At 41.3% G+C, this 23,897-nt stretch overlaps 1 protein-coding gene across 4 annotated transcripts in view; it reads right to left on the minus strand.

Moving 5' to 3' along the window:
• The window catches only part of SPIDR (scaffold protein involved in DNA repair), a 480,368-nt gene that overhangs the window by 322,803 nt on the left and 133,668 nt on the right, over positions 1 to 23,897 (minus strand). For all 4 annotated transcript variants that reach the window (XM_088469549.1, XM_088469550.1, XM_088469551.1 and 1 more), the window contains exons 7-8: positions 12,999 to 13,099; positions 10,325 to 10,544 (exon numbers count right to left, since the gene is read on the minus strand). In XM_088469549.1, coding sequence (XP_088325675.1) covers positions 10,325 to 10,544; positions 12,999 to 13,099 — 321 coding nt within the window. The remainder of the gene's footprint in view (positions 1 to 10,324; positions 10,545 to 12,998; positions 13,100 to 23,897) is intronic.

The raw sequence follows: 23,897 nt of genomic DNA on the forward strand, positions 1-23,897 counted from the left end.
TTTTAGCTGTATTCTGGAACTTATTTCCATATGAACTAAAAATAATTATGTTTACTAACTATAAAAGGCATAAGGAGGAACCTGACTTGAAAATGTATGAAATAAAATAAAGAGTCTAGTATAGGCCTAGGCAATATGTGGCCCTCCAGATGCTGTGGGACTACACATCCCAGCAAGCCCCGCCACAATTTTGCTATCAGGGCATGCTAAAACTGTGGCAGGAAATGCAGGGATGTGTAGTTCAACAACAGCTGGTGAGCTACTTATTGCCCACCCCTGGTCTAGGCGGACATTAATCCAGGGGGTAAAGTGGTTGTGCGAATAATTAATGTCGAATTGAATCTGAAAGATTAGACATAGAAAATTTGCCTGAAACAGCAGATAAGAGAGTTTGGTAATTTTAACACCCAGGAATTAAATTTTTTCCCAATTGCCACTTATAAGTAAAAATTCAGTTTCTTTCATGTATAAATCAAGGATTTTTATTTGTAAGGGTTTAAGACCATATAGGTTAAATTCTTCTAAAAGATTACGATGAGATACGTTTGGGTCAGCTAGTGTAAGGAGAACATCATATCTCACCTCCTTATTTCCCACTTTAATGCCATGGATGTTCAGACTTCGTCTAATCTGGGAAGTCAGGACTTCAGCAGGAAGCATAAAAATCAAAAAGGTCAGAGGACAACTGTCTGATACCATTCGTGATGGCAAAATAAACTGAAGTTACTGCATTGGCCAACAGTGTTGCGATAGGACAGCGGTATTATCCAAGGAATACGTCAAGGTATCTCCCATCAAAGTGCATTGATTAGAGGACTCTAAGCATAAAGGGAACATGCCTTTTTGGATGGGCATTTTTAAACATGAATAAAGTAATTCATGTCAATGGTGTGTTTCGTGTTATCTGGGGTCTGATGGCCATGAATAAAACCAATTTAATTAGCATAGATTATTGATGTGGGTTGGGTCTATAGTTGGCTCAGGAGTTGGGATCTCTATATGGTTAAGGGAGTATTAAGATATTGACCAATGCTGTGACACCGTTAAAGGGAATCTCCTGTAGTATGTTATTGAAAAATTCAGAAGAGGATGAGGGCTAAAACACTTGAAAAGTATTTATAATATTGAGGGGGAAGGAGTCCTGGGGCAAAAGAGGATTTCAGGCTTCGATAGCGATCTGAACATTATCCATGTATGTATTGTGAAAAGCATGGTAGAAAGGTTAGACAAAACAATACGGGTAAGGTACTCCTCCACTTCGCCACCCATTATATTCAAATGAGAAAAAAGGCTTGGGCAGATTATGAAAGGCTTCATGGAAATCACAACATTTCACTATAATCTCAGTCAGATCACAAGTAGTAGATGAGTAAGATTGTCTTTATTCTGTCGATCAGACCAGATGCTCTTTTTTGTCTCTTATGTTACCTAATATAGATTCAGCCTTGTCGGCTTTAGCGTAGAACCATTGGAATAGTTTATTTAGCGTATTGTTGGCTTAAAACATATAAAATATTGAAAGCACACGACATATTCAAACAAACATTCCAACTACAATAAAGCTCATTGTTTCCCCTGTCCTACAAATCAGACCACAAGAGATGTGATTATCTCCTCCATTATACTTCCACCAGAAAGAACATAAGGTATCCGGTCTAAAGATCTACAGTAAAAAGGTAGACAATGTCTAGATAGACACCAGATGTTAGACAGTCAATAGGTCAACAGGGCCAAAAGGTCGACACACCAAATTTCAACATGTAAGAAAGTCGACATGTACAAATGGTCAACAGGGTCAAAAAGTCAACTTGAAAATGGTTGACAACAATGGTCTACACTTTTTCTAACCCTAATCTTCCATTTTCATGTCGACTTTTTGACTCTGGTGACTATATGTACATGTTGACATTTGGTGTGTCGATCTTTTGGCCCTGTCGACCAATTGACTGTCTAACATCTGGTGTCTATCTAGACGTTGTCTACCTGTTTACTGTAGATCTTTCAATCCATACCCGAACATAATGATGTGTCAACTTCCAGCTCTTTGCAGACCTTGCCCTCTCAATCCCGAGGAAGAGACACAAGATGATTTTGAATCACTAACATTTGAGATATATACGAGATAAGATAAAATATAGATGAGGCTGTTCCTTCCAGTTGCATATACTCAGGAATGAATAACCTTTAAACAGTTTAGATCAAATTCCTCCCCTCTAAATAAAGAATCTCCGGGGGCATAGTGAGAGAGAAATGGGGATGATCCTAGAGCTTGATGATTTAGCAACTAGAAGGGGGCAACTCTCATATAGTTCTATGTCTGCTTGACTAGAAAAAAAAAAAAAAAAACTACTAGCAATAGTATTTTCTCCGTGCTTTGTCCCCAGTGGCAAATACAGTCAGGTGCATAAGTATTGGGACATTGACAGAATTTTCATATTTTGACCTCTATTCACCACCACAATGGCTTTGAAATGAAACAAACAAGATGTGCTTTAACTGCAGACTTTCAGATTTCATTTGAGGGTAATTACATCCAAATCAGGTGAACGGTGTAGGAATTACAACGGTTTCTATATGTGCCTCCCACCTTTTACTTTCACTTTCACGCACCAGTCACTATTTCAATGTATACCGGTATTCTCCTGGCTCTTGCAATCCACATAAACCTAGAATATTCATTGTACACTGTTTTAACTGCAGGGTGGCCAACAAATATAAGTAAGCCATCGTCTCTCAATTCTTGTTTCCATAGTACACTTTGTTCACCCTACCATCCTACACTCCCCTACTGCGCCCCAAAATGTAAATTTTTGAGTCATATATACAATTTGCTGTTTCCATACATATGCTGTTACTTTATTTTACATCTATCTGTGTAAAACATTCTGAAAATAAAATAAATGTAGGTAAAAAAAGACAAAAAATAGAAGAACTACAAAATCTTAACTTTTTCATAGCCATCAGAGCAGCTCCAATACAAAATCTTCTATTAGTTTAGCACTGAATATGTCATTATTCATCTTATTTATATGGCGCCATAGATTCTGCAGCTCTGTACAGTCAAAAGTAAGCCATCTCACACCACAAGGTACATGTAGGTTTATAGAGAGACTTGATGGCAGACAAATAAATCCATTTATTCTGCCCTTTGGCTTATTAATGACTATCAGGATAGACCTGGGTTTTTTACAAATGTGTTTAAATCCCTATGGCAATGAGGTTTTTTCCAACTACATCTGCTGGAATGGTCTTCCAACTATCTATAATTCTGTCAATAAAATATAATTTCCTAAAAATATACAATAAGCTTTACTCCCACCTGTTTAATGCCATGTACTCCTGTTCTGGAATTTACTTTATTTGGAAAAACGCTCCTCTTGAATCTTATTTAAACACTAACAGATGTGTCCTCCTTTAACTATCCTTTTAGTTCGAACAAAAAAAAAATTTAATTTAAAGTATCACAATCTAGTAAGTATTCATTGTCTGACATACAGAGAGCACACAGCAAAAACTACATTAGACTAAGAAACCATTTAATTTTATATTTGATAAACTAGTGACTGAAAGTTTTAGATAGTTAATTATTCAATTAAAGATTTTACAATTTTGAGTGGTTTTATTTGGTTATTTTTCAGTCTAGGTATAATGGGCAAAGGTCCTGGCAACTGCTACGGGGGAAACAGACAGTATACGGTGGGCATGGGACTTTAGTGGCATGTTATATTGATGAGCAGTTGAAAAGGGATAGTAGAGGGTATGAGACAGGTATGTTGAGTACTAGTTGAATGTTTGACATGGGACTGTGTCAGGCATTAAGCAGGTCATGTTGAGTAGATCAAATACAAAAAAGTAACATAGTATTTCTCTCTCTCAATGCTGTGTGTTCAAAAAGGTATACCACTATAAATAAGAGTTTTCCCTAAAGCCGGGTATACACGAAGACATATTGCACGATATATCGTTCCGACATGCATCTGAATTAAATTTTGTGAGGATTGTATACTGCAGAGGTTCCCAAAGCGGTCCTCAAGGCTCCCCAACCGTTCCTTTTTTTACAGATATCCATGGTTGAGCACAGATGACTTAATTAGTACCTCAGTCAAATTGATTTAACCACCTATGCTCAACAATGGATATCTCCAAAACCTGACCTATTGGGGAGCCGTGAGGACCGCGTTTGGGAACCTCTGGTGTACTGTCTACGCTGTATTGTGCATGCACTCTGGTCGTTCATTGCATCATCCCATCTGCTGTATTGCACAGAAGATGGGATGATGCAATGTACGACACCATGCTGCTAAATGCGTATGGAACGATATACAGTATGTCATATAGTGTGTAAGGAGCATGAGATACATCATTCCATCACATCGTGCCGTTGGCTGGGTACACATCGCATAGTGTATACCCAGCTTAAGTCCCTACTTTTCATCCAGAACCTTTGTCCTTAGCAGGGGACAGCCAATAAGGCTTACCACTTTTTACAAAACATACTGAAAATAAAGTGAAAGTTCTAGGCGTAAATATGTTACACATCGAACCAGTTATAATACAGTACTCTTTTTGTGGGGAATAAAACAATACTGCAAGCAGATGCTAAATGTCTCCCCTTTTTCCTCTCATCAATGTATCTTCTTCATTGTCTTCTGATGCTGAAGCCAAATGCATATTTTTTGCTTGACATTTAAGGGACAAGCTAATTTATTATTGTTTAAACGTCAGAACAAAAGGATTGCAGTAAATTCATGCCAGGACAAAGTCATAAAAAAACAGAAAACTAAAAAAGTTATATTATTTTTTTTATATATAGTGCCAGTAGTTCTAATCCTATTTAATATTACATCCGCACAAAGCACTAATGCCAAGCATCGTGAAACAAAAGCTCTAAGTAGAAAAAAAAACACACACAAAAAATTAAAAACCAGCTCTAGCTAAGCATTAAAAAAGCTCTGCAAAAATAAAATGTCACAACACTGATACATGTAACATAGATAAATGGATATACTGTATATACACACATACTATCTATATATCTATATATAGATATCTAAATCTATCTATCTATCTACACACACACACACACACACACAGTGCATCCGGAAAATATTCACAGGGCTTCACTTTTTCCACATTTTGTTATGCTACAGCCCAATTCCAAAATTGAATAAATTCATTTTTTTCCTCAAAATTCTACACACAAAACCCAATAATGACAACGTGTAAAAAGTTTTTTTTGAGATTTTTGCAAGTTTAATAATAAACAACTAAGAAATCACATGTACATAAGTATTCACGGCCTTTGCCATGAAGCTCAAAATTGAGCTCAGGTGCATCCTGTTTCCACTGATCATCCTTGAGATGTTCCTACAGTTTAATTGTAGTCTACCTGTGGTAAATTCAGTTGATTGGACATGATTTTGAAAGGCATACACCTGTCTATATAAAGGACCCACACTTAACAATGCATGTCAGAGCACAAACCAAGCATGAAGTCCAAGGAATTGTCTGTAGACCTCCGAGACAGGATTGTCTCGAGGCACAAATCTGGGGAAGGGTACAGAAAAATATCTACTGCTTTGAAGGTCCCAATGAGCACAGTGGCCTCCATCATCCTTAAATGGAAGAAGTTCAGAACCAACAGGACTCTTCCTAGAGTTGGCCAGCCGTATAAACTAAACGATCGGGGGAGAAGGGCCCTAGTCAGGGAGGTGACCAAGAACCCGATGGTCACTCTGTCAGAGCTACAGCATTCCTCTGTGCAAAGAGGAGAACCTTTCAGAAGGAAAACTATCTCTGCAGCAATCCACCAATCAGGCGTGTATATTACAGTGGCCAGACAGAAGCCACTCCTTAGTAAAAAGCACATGGCAGCCCACCTGGAGTTTGCCAAAATGCACCTGATGGACTTTCTGGTCTGATTAAACAAAGATTGAACTTTTTGGCGTGAATGCCAGGTGTTATGTTTGGAGCAAACCAGGCACCGCTCATCACCAGGTCAATACCATCCCTACAGTGAAGCATGGTGGTGGCAGCATCATGCTGTGGGGATGATTTTCAGGGGCAGGAACTGGGAGACTAGTCAGAATACAGGGAAAGATGAATGCAGCAATGTACAGAGACATCCTGCATGAAAACCTGCTCCAGAGCGCTCTTGACCTCAGACTGGGGCAACGGTTCATTTTTCAAAAGGGCAATGACCCTAAAGTACACAGCCAAGATATCAAAGGAGTGGCTTCAGGACAACTCTGTGAATGTCCTTGAATTGCCCAAGCCAGGGCCCAGACGAATCCAATTGAACATCTCTGGACAGATCTGAAAATGGCTGTGCACCGAGGCTTCCCATCCAACCTGATGGAGCTTGAGAGGTGCTGCAAAGAGGAATGGGCGAAACTGCCCAAAGATAGGTGTGCCAAGCTTGTGGCATCATATTCAAAAAGACTTAAGGCTGTAATTGCTACCAAAGGTGCATCAGCAAAGTATTGAGCAAAGGTTGTGAATACTTATGTACGTGTGTTTTCTTAGTTTTTTTTTTTTTTTTAATTAAATTTGCAAAAATCGCAAAAAAACTTTTTACACGTTGTCATTATGGGGTATTGTGTGTAGAATTTTGAGGACAAAAATTAATTTATTTCATTTTGGAATAAGGCTGTAACATAACAAAATGTGGAAAAAGTTAAGCGTTGTGAATACTTTCCAGATGCATTTTATATATATATATATATATATCTATCTATCTATATAGAAGGAGCTGGATGACATCCTGACAGAAGCCCTGACAAGTGGTGTTATTTCAAGGAAAACGTTTGATAGTCTGACTTACCAGTGGCCTAAGGTCCCTATCTTATATACTATCCCTAAGCTGCATAAGGATGCGGTTAACCCTCCATGTAGGCCAATTATTGCGGCCAGGGAGTCACTCTTCTATTCAGTATCACAATATTTAGATTTTATTTTACAACCCATTGTACAGGCACAATCCACTGTTTTGCGGGACACTACTTCCTTCATTTTACAGATGCAACAATGCTCACCACTACCGACTAAACAGCTTATGTGTGTAGTGGACGTGGTTAGCCTCTATACTTCTATACCACACCAAAGGGGCCTTGAAGCTGTGAAACGCATTCTCATTGGTCATCCGGCGTATTCGGGACCTGATTTGAAGTTTATTCTGACATTGCTGGAGCTGACGCTCACAAGAAACTATTTTTTGTTTGATGATAAATTTTATTTCCAGAAGTCTGGCTGTGCAATGGGGTCCTGTGTAGCCCCGAGCTTCGCAATTTATTTATGTGTGAGGTGGAGAAGGATCTGTTCTTTACCAATGAGGCTACACAGGGCTCCATTGCATCATATCACAGATACATAGATGATATATTCATTCTATTGAGGGGCACTGAACACTCTTTTATTCAAACGATGTCAGAGATTAACTGTATGGATCCAGCTATTAAATTCACATTCAAATGTAGCTTCAGTACTACTCATTTCTTAGATGTTGCACTTAACATAGATGAACAACTTAATATCAATACTTCAGTGTTTTTTAAACCACTGATCGGAACACTTTTTTGAGAGCTGAAAGCTTTCATCCACCTGCCCTCACTAGGGGTCTGCCGTATTCGCAGTTCCTCAGGATCATACGTATTTGTAGTGATCCAGAGGATGCCTGTACACAGATAGATAACATGATCCTGAAGTTCTTAGCAAGGGGATACAACCCAAAATTACTAAGGAAAGCCAAGAATAAGGCACTTACAGTGTCTAGAGCAGTGGCTTTCTAAACGCAGAGATCAGGATGCGAAGAATCAAATACTGTGGTCTCTAGAATTTTCTGATAAATCTAAGGATATTGTCACTAAAGCAAAACAATTGTGGCCGATTGTGTCAGATGACTATGCTTTAAAAATGCTAAAAGGGTCCAGAATTACACCTGCATACAAGAGGGGCTGTAATATTAAGGACTGGATAGTACATAATGATGTTTCACTTCATAAAGCAGTAGCACCCACACGAAGAGACCAGGCAACTACAGGTGTACAGGTTGTATTACGTGCAGCCACCTTGAGGTAGGAGATGGTTTTGTACATCCCCATTCAGGCCAGAAATTTTCTATAAGGTACGCATTAACCTGCACCAGTCGTTATGTGGTGTACTATATTAGGTGTCCTTGCGGACTCCTATATATAGGTAAAACGACATGCCAGCTTAAAGAGCGGATGGCGCTTCATCGCTCTAGCATTAGGGCTGCCATTGAGGGTAAACCCAGTGATCAGCCGGTAGCCAAACATTTTCGTGATCTGAAACATAGTTTGGCTACCCTACGATGCAAAATGATAGACTGGATCCCCCCCAGTAGTAGGGGTGGTGATAGGGGTCGCATTTTGCTTCAACACGAAGCAAGATGGATATATAACTTGCGGACACTCAAACCTTTTGGATTGAATGAAATGAATTAATTTCATGGTTTCTTATGATACTAATATAAACACATGTGTTCTTTGATACAGATGGTTGTCTGTCGCGCTTACAAGCGCTTTGATATAGGTACCGCTGATGTACTTTTGTTATTAGATTATATATGTATAACTATCTGTTGTGATTGTCTTTTTGATATATATATCTGTTGTCTTTTTGTACAGTTCTTGTTTAAGCCGCTAACTTGGTTGCCATGGTGATTGTTTTACACACTGGGTGGACACGCCTCCTGGGATGACGGTGACGCCGGCGTCATGGCGCCACACGTGACGTCATCGAACTCCCGACGGGACGTGACAAAGTGGTGGAGCACAGGGTGAAGTCTACATAAGGTATGTACTATTGCTGTTATGTATGTCTTGATAAAAGTGTGCCAACACTGAAACATTGACTTTAGCAAAGTAGTGCTGTGTTCTTGATTTATATTGGAGTCTCGCTGAGTGCCGTCCCGTTTTTTGCTGTGATTACATGTCTTTTAGGGAAGTGCACCGGAGCATTCACATTGGAGAGAGAGTGCCGGCCCTTTGTACAGTGGTATATATCAATCACCATGACATGCCCTATGTCTCACACAGGGCATGTCATGCACTCAGCTGGGCTTGCGTGACACATCTGTGTGTGACAAAGGTTTAATCACCATGCAAACCCCTGGATTGCCAAAAAATGTACTCCACAAACGACCTGGTTTGTCAAAGATATGTTTTAATAGCTGATTCTTGCAGATAGTCCTATCTTGCTCAACGGGAAACCAAACAATCCAGTTTATATCAGCAATGTAGTTTTGACCAAGCATTTTAGGACGTGAATACGCTCACACCACAAACACCGAATGTTATTAAATAAAATATAATATATATTAAAATAATAATAGTAATAATAATGACATACAGTATTAAAATGCAACATATATCTTTTGGGGTGGGGGACTGCAAGAATCTGGACAGCCTTACAATCAGATTGAACCTTAAATAGACTGACAATTGATAACAGTTTTTAAAAGTTTCAAAACACATTTATTTCCACCCAGAGCCCTCCTTCAAGAGTTCACTCAAGGAAGTCTGTGTGTAAGTTTGCAATTGAACTGCAGATGACAAGGCATGTTGGCACATGCGGTTCTCCAATAGCCAGCGTGCCCCATCAGCCATTAAATGTGGGCATTACAGGGTTTGCTGGAACCAGTAGTTCACTAGAAAAATGTATTCTAATTTTATACAATACATACTATTATCCCACACCAATTTCTCAAGGATGTGGGAAGAGGCCTAGCACAATCAGTACAGGGCAGGCTTCTTCTGACAGGTGATTTTCTTTTTTTCTTCTGCTGGACCGATTCTGGGAAATACATGACCAGCATATGGCTGGTGGGGTACTAAGGCAGGTGGGGGGAATAACAGAGTTTGTGAGACTCCCTGCTATAGGGCCACCACTAAAGCCTAAGCCTAGTGGTGATGGCAATTTCTGGGGAGACACCCGAACAACTTGCTTAAATAAAAAAAAAGGTAAACCAGCTGCAGCTCTTTAGACACCGCTACTTGATAATGGTTTTGCCAACAGTGTTTTTAGTTTAGAAAGACAAATTGCCTTTTAGTAAATTCATTGGTTTTGACCCGTAAACCTCTTTCAATCCGCAGCAGTTTAAAAGTGTCACTGAAAATGATGCATAGTCATTTATCCCTATGGACAAATGTATATTATTCAAATGAAGGATATTACTGACCAAAAATACATGCTATAAGGGGAGTTCGTGAAAAGATTTATACAAAAAGTAATGTATGACTTGAAGGATGCAGCAGAATACCTGGTCAGAAATGATTCCCTTGTGACAGTAAATGTGTGCACTTACCAAGGTGGGTAAATAACGATGATGTCATTTGGACCCAACTTCAGTTGGGCTGCAGTTTGCCGTGTGAACAGAGCCATTATCTTGACTACATCTTTAGGAAGACATGCAGAAAAGTCGCCATCACTCTGTACTTCTGTCACTGGCTGACACAGTGCAACCCGCATTGAACACTCTTCATGAACCTCCATTATTTTTATCATCAGTGTCCCCGATTTATCTCCTAGAAAAATATAATGAAAGAACTGAGGATTGTCAGAATACTTGAGGTATTATAAAGTAATAAGAGGAGATAAAAGGACACAAATTCTAAATGTCTGTCATTTCAATGAACATTAAAGCATAATTCCACCCAAAACTACAATGTATTGTTGGGGAGATTGCATGCGATAAATAAGTATAGAGCCTGCTGGGTAAGATATCTGAGGAACACAGGTAAGTGAGATTTTCTTGCTTTAATTTATCTTATTTAAGGCAGTATAAATAGAAGACTGCTGTTAACCCTCAGAAAACTACCATTTTCTGAGGTTTACTAGAATACATATGGATCCCCATATGTATTAAACATATCTGTAGCAGATATCAGAGCAAACCCGTGGCAAAGCAGTCCCCATAGGATTGCCATGTGCCCGCAAGCAGTCTACGGGAAAAATCACATGTCTTAATGAACAAGTTGTTTCACTGTCACAGATGTGCCTATAACTAAGCCTTGTAGCCGCAGTTCTAGATTTACATAAATGAGATCCAGAGTGAGTAGAAAATCAGTATATAATTAGCTGTATGTCACATTACAGCCACAATGGCGTGTTTGTTTTAGCTCTCCAATTGTGTAACAGAATTTAAAATGTCCAAATACTACAATATCATTAGAAAACCTTAGCAATTCATTTTTCAAGAGCTTTGTTTGAATCTAGCATTCCCTTAAAATTCAAAAGACTAATAAGAGATAACTCAAGAAACAGGAAGACTCCACCCGAGCAAGCCCTCTCCTCATGTAGTACAAATGTAGATGTTCCACCTTTGGGACCTGTACCAATACCTTTATTCTATTATGTAGTCCCCCATTCCCTTCCCCAGAGTGTTGAACGCTGCAGCAACAGTGAACCTAGGAATATTAAGATGGGGAAAGTACTACTGATAAATGATTAAGTGACTACTTAGGTGAAGACCATTTGAAATTGGACAAATCATGCTATCATCACTTGAATATGTAATACCCTACTATGAACAGCTGATGCAGCCTCTCTTCAAAAGGAGAATTCCTCTTCCTAAGGCTTCTGCAGTGGTGGTATTGAGGTAACAGTGCGAGTACAACGAGTAGAACTCTCCATTCTATTTAGGCTAAGGGCATGCTTCCATTTCTAGTATCTATCAGCAATAATCTTATTTAAGAAAATAAAAAAGGGGTCAACAGACTCTGGGGGTCATTCAGACCCGCTCGTGAGCGTCAGTACGCTCCCAAGCGGGTCGATGTTCCCCACTGCGCATGCGCACGACGGAGGGAGCTCCGTCGTGCGCATGCGCGAGACCCGGGGAGCGACGGGCTTTCCATCGCTCCGGGTCTCGCACCAAAGGGAGCGTGCTGTCGATGTTGATTGACAGCACGCCCCCTTTGGTGGGCGTGCTGGGGGCGTGCCTGCCAGACGGAGGCGTTCCCATGAGAACGCCTACCGTCTGAAGCCGGCCCCACTGACATCACTAGTGATGTCAGTGGGAGTGATTTTGGCTCTGATAGAGCCAAAATCACTCCAGGGCTTGTGGCAGAGAGACCCTACCGCAGGGTCTCCGTCGCAAGTCCGATGGTCGCGATGGTCAAGACCATCGCGACCATCTTTTTGGCCGCTCGCATATGCTGTGGGTGGTCACCCACAGCTATACGAGCGGCCAGGAGGCCGCTCCATTTTCATGGAGGAGGGCCTTGATTCAGAGCGAGCGCTCTGGTCAGAGAGTTCAGCTCTGAATCAGGCCCTCTGTCTCCAAAATGTGAAGAGACTTCATTTAAAAAAGACATTGGACTTAAGAAACAATCTTTTAACAAGTGGGGTTTGGGGAATTTTTCCAAATTTGGGAGTGATCGCAACCCTTGTCCCAAAACATATCTATCACACTTTGGAACGGTCTAAGATAGAAAGAAGTACAACTTTTGGGATGGAGTAAACCATGAAAGAAAGGCGTTTGTTAATTAAATTAAAAACCTCCCTCCAGGGCGGTTGGGTTATCAGACAGGCACAAAATATGAACAAATAGCACATGAGTTCTCAATGGCTAGGCCACACTTTGTGACATTTGGCATAGGTAAGTTACAATCTGTTAAAAACTTGAACATGCATTTCACTACGATTAAGGCCTTTCAACACTGCTGTGCTGAGCAGGTTTTGAGCAAATCCAATTATTTGGGGACAATTTGGTTAATAAATCCGGAGTCTGAAAATATAAAAAAGAAAAAGGTTAGTCCTCGTTTACTGCAGCCTTATGGGAGTCTGGATAAAATAGTAACTGGGTAATAATGGCATAGCTGTAACTTGAAAATTTGGGCAAATGTACAAAATAAATGGGGCCTATGATAAATGGATAATTCATAGTATCTGTATGATATATTAAAACAAGTTAAATAGCATGATACACACACTATACATTCTGGCTGACTAAAATTCCAACAGTAATATATAAATCTTACCTAAGGGTATTTTGCAATCGGATTCACACTGGTGCCTCCAAAAAGTAATGGCAGATCTCTCCCTGTTCTGCAGTCGGTTCAGCCTTTCGGCTAGTCCTCCCCTACAGAGATTTCAAGAATGTGCCACATGACCAAGAGTTAGCTTTACATTTTGCCAAAGGACAAAATAAAGGACACAGCTGGGACCATTTACTATCTACTCTCCTCAAAAAAAACATTGCTTCTACAGAATTATTCAGACACAAGTACAGTTAAGAACTTCTTTAGGTTAAATCTAATAAAATGGGCAATTTGCTTTATAAAGAAAATACATCACTTCAATGCCAACTTGTCTTCTGTCGATGTTAAACTTAATGCGATTCTGGTTTCTGAACACTTAATCCTCCCAAAAGAGGACATGGAATGACCGTCATAAAACGTATATTTGTTAATTTTATACCATTTTGTTTACTTGATTAAAACAATATTAATACATATGACATAAGCAATGTTTATTGCACAGTATATCTGTAACTTGTATTCTTACAATTATTACCTTGGCATTGAGAAGGTATATTTATATAAGCAATTAATTATATACAGTAGCACCAGTATACTCTGAAGTACTCAACAATTAAGGTCTCGCTTGCAAGCTTACAATCTATAGGGAAATATTATTATACATTACAAATATCATACTTTAATTAAAATCACTGAAAAAATAAATAACCATCTGCAGTAATGACACATTTCTCATGCTGTGTCTATGGCAGTGGTGGACAATGGGATACGTTCAGGGCATGTCGGCACTTAGAATACCAGAGAAGGAATCCCGACACCTGTCAGAATCTCGACCGCTGGCATCCCAAAGGTAATTAGTGGGGTTGGGGGGAGGGTTAAGGCACTAGAGGGAGGGTTAGGTTTAGGCACTAGGGGAAAGGGGGGGGGGGAAAGAGTTCGGTTCAGGCACCGGGGAGGGAGAGTTAGGGCAGGGAGAGAGGGAGGGTTAGGATATCTACCGACAGGTGTCTGTATCCTAAACCTGACTGGATGCCGGCGTCTGGATTTGACCGTACCCATCCCGTGGGCAACAGTCATGTGGGGGCTGTATGTTGCCTTTCTGACCTGGGTAATTTCTTCTCTCGGGTTCACTTCCTGGCATCTAATTCTGATGTCACAGTGTTGGGGAACACTCTCACAGTCTATACCCAGCTGTATGAGCTTAGCTGGAGAAGTCTCATCAGCTTGTCTAGTAAACCATAAATCTCTGTGCAGCGCAAACACAAAAAACTTAATACACTGATACACACAAAAGTGATGTCCTAAATACAATTAATCAGACATAGATAAAGTTACTGTAACCCCAAGCAGGTAGTATTTTGGACTGTAGGGAAAAAGAAGTGAGACTGCGCTGTCACTCCAATCTCAGGTGTGGCATACAGCTAAAGGTACATTTAAAGGATGCAGCTAACATAAAAATCAGAAGTCACCTGATGTAAAATGAAACCACTGAACAAAATGAAATATTAGCGCAATCCCAGAAATATAAAAAAATGTTGTAAAGAGTTTATACAGAATAGTAAATAATAAAAATTAATATAGTGGCAAATGGAAAATATTAGATGATTTAATGACTAACTTGCAATATACATAAAAAATCAAAACAATAAGTCATACATACAAATAATAATAATATTGGGCATATACTGCAGAAGAAAGAGGATCATTTGGATGTACTCTGCTCTTTAATACCAATGGCAATTTATTTCAGTTGTGGTGTGTGTTTATTCACTGTAGTGGTTAAAAAGTGAAGCAAGGTTAGATGAGAGACTTGAAATTCTGGATGTGCACAATATTAACTCCAGATTTTTCCTACATATGACATGGAAAAATATGATTCCAAAGAACTTTAAATTTATGGCATTATTAAGGTACTTTGGGATCCATATGACGGGGACGGGACAAAAAACTTATAATGCCCCGACTGATGAATTCAAATAAAACCAAAACACAACTATGTATTATATATAATCTTTAAAGAATATGCTAAAAAAAAAAGTGGTGGATAAAGATGGGAAAGAATATTTGAATATTCGTTACCCTGTTTATTGCTGACCATTAAATAGACCATGAATCTACTACTAACGACTTGGTGCCAGATACCACAGGACACCTTCAGAGGTCTTGTGGAATGCATGCCTCGATGGGGCATTTGTGTGTATATGTTAGCACGTTTAGTAGATTTATTGTGATGGTCACATATGAAAAATACAGCGTCCAATAGTCGGCAGCTGCCCGCCCGAAGACCATTTCAATCAAATCCTAATTGGTTTTCCTCAGGGGCTAATGGTGCAGTGTGTCCCTGCTTGTATATATCTTTATGTCTATTTAATGGTCAGCAATAAATAGGGTAACAAATGTTTAAATATTCTCTCCCATCTTTATCCACCAATTTTTTTTTTTTAGCATATTCTTTAAAGTTTGTTAAACCTCTCCACTAAGCAGTCAGTCTGAAAGTGATACACGGAGGTCCTTAGAGGAGTAACCTTAAGCAGGCGGCAAAACTAGGTCACAATTCTAGACATAAATGGGGTATCCTGATCAGTTTGCATTTCCTTAGGTGTTCCCACTCTTCTAAAGACTTGTACTAGTTCCCTAGCAATGGTCTTTTTTTTTTACGTATTGTGCAATAGCATCGCTTCCAGGCATCTGGTAGCATAATCCATAACCAGTAAAATATACTGATGTACCGAGGCAGACTTCATAGAGGTCCAACCAAATCGATAGCCATTTTCTCATACGGGACCTCAATAATGGGTAATGGGAAAAGTTGGCTTCTATAATGTAGCCTGGGAGCATGGTACTTACAGTACCAGTATTCAGATACGTATTTATGGACGACTGGCCAGAAAAACTGCTGCACACTTCTCTCTAATGCCGGGTACATACACACTAGACGATATGTCAGCCCGATCCCGCTGAACAGGCAGACATATCCAACACATCGTCTAGTGTGTACCCACTATGGGTGCTCCCGCTGGCCGACAATGGGGTTGTTCAGTCGTATGTGCATGCATGACGACGGAGCAACCCAGCTGCCGACGGCAGCAAGGTCAATATGCCATAAACTACATATTGTGGGCGGTAAGTCACTGGATCGTGCAGTGTGTACCGACCGCCTGCTATATTGTTCATCAGCAGTCTAATGTGTACCTTAACACTGTTTCTATATCCCTTAAGAACTATCAAATGTCCACAATATCTTCTCCTTTCTTGGACCCTCGGTACAACAAATCTTGAAATACTGCCATGTGAGAGTATGGCATTCTACTATCAGGCTCTACTGGGTTTCCATCAACCATTCTCTCTAGCCTTTATGAAAGCAGGGTCTTTTAACTGCTCTGAGGCAGATATATATTTTCTCACTTCATGATCAAGCATACATTCAACTGGTTCAACAACAATTTTTCTACTTCAGTAGGAGATGCATCATATTGCACCCCACTACATCACTACCCAACTATGCTTCGAGAAAGGGAACAATTCAAACTCAGAACACTCCCACTGTATCTGTATTAGTAACATCAAACGGGACTGAATTATTTACTTCTGTAACAAATTATGTTTCCCAGAACTTCCAGAAGTGGGAAAAATCTCTCAATATAGCATAAATCATCAAATAAGGAACTACGGTGGGACCACACTGTGTTTCTATGTTCACTTAAGCAGTATTATATGGTAAGTATCCCCATGTATACAGGTTACATCAGCAGTTCTGAGTCCTAAAATTTTGAGGAGTTCACCAACTCATCCTGGCTACCAGAATCTAACAGAGCTTCTACCAGTTGTCTTCTACAGTAATTATACAAATTTGTAGCCTGTTGGCCTGCAGTGCAGGCTAGCTGAGCAGAGAAAGATACTCTGCGAAATACATAGGCAGTATCACAATGCATAGGTTCAGTGGTAAATGGACAATTACCTGCAACATGTTCCAAGCCACCATATCTAAAACATCTAATAATTTTTATAATCACATCTTATATGAGGCAAGAACCTTTCTGGCACAGTTGGCCAGTCTCTAGGTTCCAAGACGACAGTCTCTGGATTTTTAAGTTCATTCCACCACCCTTTTCTCCTGGACCAGTCTTTCCAGAAGTCACTGGAGATGGTTTTGCAGGACTAGTGGCTGTTGAGGTATACTCAACAGTTCCTTGGCCACCACATACCTCACCACCATTTCTACAAGCTGGTCTGTTTTAGGGTCACCATGGCTCGCCCACTTGCACAGAACAGCAGACAGAGACCGAAGATATGAGTCCATGACGACCCTTTCCACAATCTGTGGTCCTTTTATAAGAGTCTCTGGCTGTAGCCACTTCTTGGTAAGATGGATGAGGTCATGCATTTGAGAGTGGGGAGGTTTATCCACTTGGTGTACCCAGCGATGAACTCGTTGTGCTCAACAGACGACATGACATACAAACTAGTTCAAATTTAAGTTTTTAGATTGTCATAGTCATTGACATTAGTAAGGCTCAAGTCAAAATATGCCTTTTATGGTTGCCCTAAGAAGAAGTGTGCCAAAAGGTCTGCCCCCTGACCTTTAGACCAACTTTCCCTTTCAGCTGTTCTTTTTAAAGTTGTTAAATAAGCATAAACATCTTCATTCCTTGCCATCTTTGGTAGTGAATGCATAGCCCGTACTGTGCTGGATCTAGTTGTGACATCCTTGGAAGCATTTCAAGACAGGGCTGCTGGATGCTGCTCCACCTCTTTACAGGCTATGTGGTCTTGGTGCTGCTGTTTCCAGAGTTCATCGATGGCCAAATGCTGTTGCCTACAGAGCTCTTCAACATCGAATTGCTGTTGCCTCCAGGATTCCTCAATGGCTAAATGCTGCGTCCTGGTAGGATCCTGCTGAGCCTCGGTAGCCTGTCGCAGCACCTTATATATGGCTTCCATGTTATCTCTGGGTGCAAGGGGGGAAAGCAGCATCTAGCTTCCCCATGTATCTGGTTATGACACCAACAAGTAGTTCACAATAGAACAGGCTTTGAAAACAAAAACTGTGTGTCTCACTCAATAATTTAAGTGAAATGCTCACAATTTCCACCATGTGTCACAAGATCAGGTTAGGGTTGATGTCTCCTGGTGTAAATGGCAACACCTTGCACGCAGCAAATCAGTTTTATTCGGAAGCAGATTATATACAAAGAAAATAAAAATAAACCCTAACCTGTCCCCCTCTTACTAACATACAATTCCCTCTTTCAAGATGGTAGGACCGAGTGTCCAACTCACAAAACAGGATATAGCACAGCACTTACAATCACAAGCAATGGTCTCTCTCATTCTACTGTACAGGCCTCAACTTGCTCCACAGGCAGCAAGAGAAAGACAAGAGAAACTGATAAGCTTTTTATCAGCCACTACAGGTGGTCTGGCAATCAAGGTTGCTAATTAGCTAACTGTCTACTAGACAGAAACTAGGAACCTGATGTAGTGGATCCTGCTAAGCTGTTTTAGTGGGGCGCCCTGCCCGATTTCAAAAGGACAGAATGTGCCCCGCCCCTTTTGGTGGCTCCCATCTAAAGCAGCCTGCTGGTGCCATCCCCACCCGCGGGCCACAGTGTCCCGCGCATGGGGAAAACTGCGATGTAGCGATCACCACGGGTGAATAGATGCTGGGCGCATGTGCCCGGCATCTAATCATAGAGAAGGGAGAGCGTTGGGGCAGCCCGGCATGTCCGTAAGTGCCGGGCACGCCCTTAAGAGTCTCTGTCCTGTCTCTGTCATGCATGTACAATGGGAGACAAGGGATACCAAAGGCTTCCACTGCTAGGGAGACAGGACAGACCCAGCCAGAGAGGAAAACCAGCCACCAGGAATGGTGTAAGTATGGGGGATGGGGGTTGTATGTAGCAGTGGGTGGGACAGTGAGTGGAGCGATGAGACAGAGTAGAGTTGGGGAAGGGCAGGATAGAGCAGCATGTAAGGGCCGGTGTCAGGTTGCGGCCTAGGATCAGCCGTTACCTCAGTGCCGGCTTCCCCTGACCTCCCAAGCGGTCAGACCCCATGCACGGCAACGAGTGATGCACTGAGGATTATACCTGGCGTCTGCTAAGACATCCATGTGCTCGCTCTGTGATGTGGTTCCTGCAGTTACCGTCATGGACGCAGCCATGATGTCTATATCCTGATTAGACCTTTACCTAAAGGTAGCATTGGTTGCTGTCAGCTGACACTATCCTCCAATGGACTGCTACGTTAGAGTATTTAACCGGGCTCTGGACAACAAGAAGTTTCCTGTACAACGTTGTTACTTCCAGTGAAGACTTGCTGTTGCAGCATTCCAGGTCCCAAGCTCAGTTGCTTCTAGTGACTTGTTCCTAGTGTTTACCCACGGTGTGTGTACTCAGTACGTCTTCTGAGTACTATTTCATAGCATCATCTTCTGTGCCAGTTCTGCGTCTGAAGCTAAAGTGTGTGTACTTAGGGCCTGATTCAGACCTGCTCGCGAGAGCTTAGCCATCGCAAGCGGGTCGATGGCCGGGCAGTGCGAGCCCCGGAGCGAGCGAGAAATCACTCGCTCCGGCGTTCGCATCCAAAAGGGGCGGCTGTCAATGTTGATCGACAGCTCGCCCCGTTTGGTAGACGGGTCCCTTGGCTGGCCAAACGGAGGCGTTGGAATGCCTGTCGTTTGGGGGCGGCCCTACTGACATCACGAGTATTATCACGATCTATTAGAGCCGGAAGCTCACTGGGGCTTGCGGCAGACGAGACCCTGACAAAAGGGTCTCGTCGCAAGCCCGATGGTCATGATGGTCGTGACCATCACTTGGCCGCTCGCAAAAGCTGTGGGTGGTCACCCACAGCTTAGTGAGCGGCCAGCTCCCAAAAAAAAAAAAAAGCCGCCCTGATTCAGAGCGTCCGGCTCTGAATGAGGGCCTTAGTACGTTATCCAAATACCATCTCATCATACCATTCTCCTGTGCCAGTTCTGCGTCTGAAGCCACAATGTGTGTACTTAGTACATCATCCAAGTACCATCTCATCATATCATTCTCCTGTGCCAGTTCTCCATCTGAAGCAACGGTGTGTGTACTGAGTACGTCATCCAAATACCAGCTCATCATACCTTCTACTGTACCAGTTCTGCATCTGAAGCCACAGTGTGTGTACTTAGTACGTCATCCAAATACCATCTCATAATAACATTCTCCTGTGCCAATTTTGCGTCTGAAGCCACAGTGTACGTACTTCGAAGGTCATCCAAGTACAATCTCCTAGTGCCATTCTCCTGTGTCAGCCTTGCATTTGGTTCAACAGAGTGTATACTCAATACATAGGCCCAGAACAAACTTCCAGATACCTGATCAAAAGGCAGTGACCTGCTTGCTGGGTGCAGCTTAAGTCCACATCCCGCTTGGAGGGGTCACTGGTGAACACCTCCCAGTAAGTTAGACTCCGCGCCTTTGGTCAGGTCTAGCCAACATCCGGTACTAGTGGATGAGGAAGACAATTATCCAGGCCCCTCACCTCCTGTTCTTTTCCCAACCTGGGTCCACGTCTTCCAATACTTCGGCAGAGGGTCAGCATAGCCTGAGCACGACAGGTGGGGGGGCGTGATAAAGCTGGGGATGGATGATGGGCATGTGCTAGTTCCCTGTACCTTAGTGCGTGTATGTGTAGAAAGATATAGATAGATATTTGTGTTTTTAAATCTGGGTATTTTGTGTTATTTAGCATTCAAAGGCGTAAAATGTAAGTAATCCGTGAAATGTATGATTATACATTCATTTATAACTTGTTCCAAATTTTATATAAAAATGTTATTGCTTTGACTATGTCATGGATCAAGAGATATTAAGCAACATGTAACAGTTTGTGTTTAAGTATATTTCTATTAATTACCTGAGAAGATGCCAAGTGAGGCAGAGGCTAGCAGATTTATTGATAGTGGCATGTAGGGGAATGTTTGAGCACAGTACACATGGGATCTGATAACCTGTTTGGTCTCAAGCCTGAGGGAGTATTTTGTGGCAGAAGGGTGTTTAAGGGCATTTTCCATCCTTTTTGGAGCAAGAGGCAGGACAGAGGCATGTGTTATGTCAGAATTTTGGAGCAAGTGAAAGGCATGTGGAGGTATTGTGGAATGACTAATACATCGACATTAAGGTGGTTTTCAAGGCTGAAGGGCCACACAGACGTATAGTATCTACTTCTAGTATATTGGGTTGCCAGTCTGCCTTGGCATCAGGAGAGTCTAGACAAAATATTTGATGAATGCTAGGGTCCCTGTGTAATAAGTGTGGTCAGAAGAACCCATTTCTAAGAGAGAGTTCAGGAGGCGCTGGGATGCCAGCTTACCTTTTGTTTCTGTGTGGTTTGAGCTTAATAAAACTGTATATTAGTGAAAGGCACATGTAGATTTGCAGGCTGAAAATGCATTTTTCAAAGGAACAATGAGAATTTGTTGCACACTTATGGAAATCTTTACACTTCTGTCATTACCGTGTTATTCACAGACAAACATGAATGGCGTGACAGCTATTCCGTGCAGTAGCTATATAAACTCAACTGACCCACATTTAAAAGATTGCTGAACCTAAAATTATCACCTCCTCTTGGCATATGCCAACTAGAAGGTTTCACGGGTCATTAAGGTAAAGTGGCATATTCGCTGTAAATTTGTTTGAAAATTCTCAGGAGATTCAATAGTCTATTGACAATGTGATTGCTATATACCCTAGACTCCTTTAGATCTCATTAGTGACAGGAAAAGTCACCTACTGTATATTATTAGATAGCGTTTTACCACAACCTGCCAAAACACATAACCAAGTGATCGTCCATTGTCAGGTAAGTGTATTACTGCAATAGACTTCTCTTTAATCAGTCAAAAAGGATTGAAACTGGTACAATATACTGCTAATATATTGCAATGCATGAAAGACTAATTATAATTATAAATGGTAATGTGTGTATGTGCGCGTGTATGTAAGTATGAGTTAAAATAACTTACAGTATGCATTAACTTTACAAAATACTTCTCTACTAAGTTACAGGAAAATAGCAGACATGATCAGCAATAAATAAATGAATGTCAGGCTGATTGCCCAAAATAAAAAGGAATAAGCTGCATCCAGAAAATCCATTTAAAAGAAAAAAAAAGGAGAACTGCCAGAAACATTATGAGTTATAGGTGAAGACTTGATCACACCTCATTAATATAAAGTTCTGACGAAGAGGGACTAGCGCAAGAGAGAGAAATTGGACAGAATAGAAAGAAGATTATTAACCATGAAAGGATCCAGAAAGCCAGCAGGGAGGATGAGCAGACATAATCACATGCTGGCTATAGAGGTGGTCCCCATAACTCACACACTGCAGAATATGGTCTTACTGGAGTCAGTGGTTTACTACACAAAGCTTCAAACAAACAAAATGATATCTTGAAGCAGTTATTATAAACATTGAGGAAAACTGCAACTTTCTTGCCAGTATAAATGCTTGTTTATAAGCAATAATAAGACTTCTAAAGAGAATTGAATAGCGATATATAAAGAGAAAATAGCTATATACTTGTGTGGTGATTTTAATACATAACTTACACTTTGTATCATGTGCCATAATTTACCCCAAAATGCATTAAAAAAAAAAAAATCATTAGTGAGTTAGTTGTGAAATATTTTGGGCATAATCAATAAAAACTTACCACCTTTATGGGAATTAATGGGGCAAATTCAATTAGCTGCAAACTAGGTTGCGCAATTTTTTACCAAATGTAAAACCCACAACTTTTTGCAATTGAATTAGAAATACATTTTAAAATTGGTTTCAATGGGAGTTAATGCAGCTTTTAGTTTGCACCCCCAGAGAAGATGGCAAGTAGGGACAAATACCCCAGGGACACCCCTCCCAATGAATATTACTGTTTTGTATTGTTTTTTTAACAATAAAATATGACCAATAAACAGCTGCTTTTTCATGTAATTTTCTCTGCAAAGCAGATAAATGGGTAAAATCATGTGTGATGAGACTTATATGCTTGTTTACATGCTCTAAGCATCATGTTGATGACAGAGCTGGAGAAACCCTTGGACCTTAGGAGGGATGTCTCAAGAGCCACGCTGTCAAAGACAGACGATCCAGGTCCGGGTAAAGGCAAGGACACTGAGACAACAGGTCCGGACGTTGAGGCAGCAGAAATGGAGTGTCGATGGAGAGACTCCAAAGATCTGAGTACCAATGACGTCTGGGCCAAGCTGGAGCCACCAGCAGGACAGTGCCTCCATCTTGCTTGAACTTCCAAAGAACTTGAGGAAGCAGAGACTGGAGGAAATAGGTACGCAAACCGGAAGGTCCATTTCACTGACAAGAGCATCCACCAGGCTTGCTTCGGCATCTTTTGTTCTGGACCCATACACTGGTAACTTGTGATTGTGTCGGGAGGCCATGAGGTCCACCTCTGGGAGACTCCATTTGTCCACTAGGAGTTGAAACACCTCTTGGTGAAGAGACCATTCCCCTGGATGCACGTCGTGACGGCTGAGGAAGTCCACTTCCCAGTTGAGTACCCCCAGAATGAACACTGCCGAAATGGCCGGGAATGAGATTCTGCCCATGTCAGAACGTGTGACACTTCTGTCATTGCTATCCGACTGACTGCCTCCCTGATGTTTGATGTAAACCACTGTGGTGGCGTTGTTGGACCGAACCTTCTCGGGCTTTCCATGAAGAATGTGCTTTGCCATCATGAGGACCCTGTACACAGCTCGAAGTTCCAAAATGTTGATGGGCAGGGATGTCTCTACCGTTGTCCACCAGCCCTGAAAGGAGTGTGGACCGATCACTGTACCCCATCCCCGGAGACTGGCGTCCGTTGTTAGGAGTATCCAGTCCGGGATCAAAAAGGGG

The sequence above is a fragment of the Taudactylus pleione genome, unplaced genomic scaffold (assembly GCF_031769625.1).
Source record: "Taudactylus pleione unplaced genomic scaffold, aTauple2 ptg000093l, whole genome shotgun sequence".
NCBI lineage: Eukaryota > Metazoa > Chordata > Amphibia > Anura > Myobatrachidae > Taudactylus > Taudactylus pleione.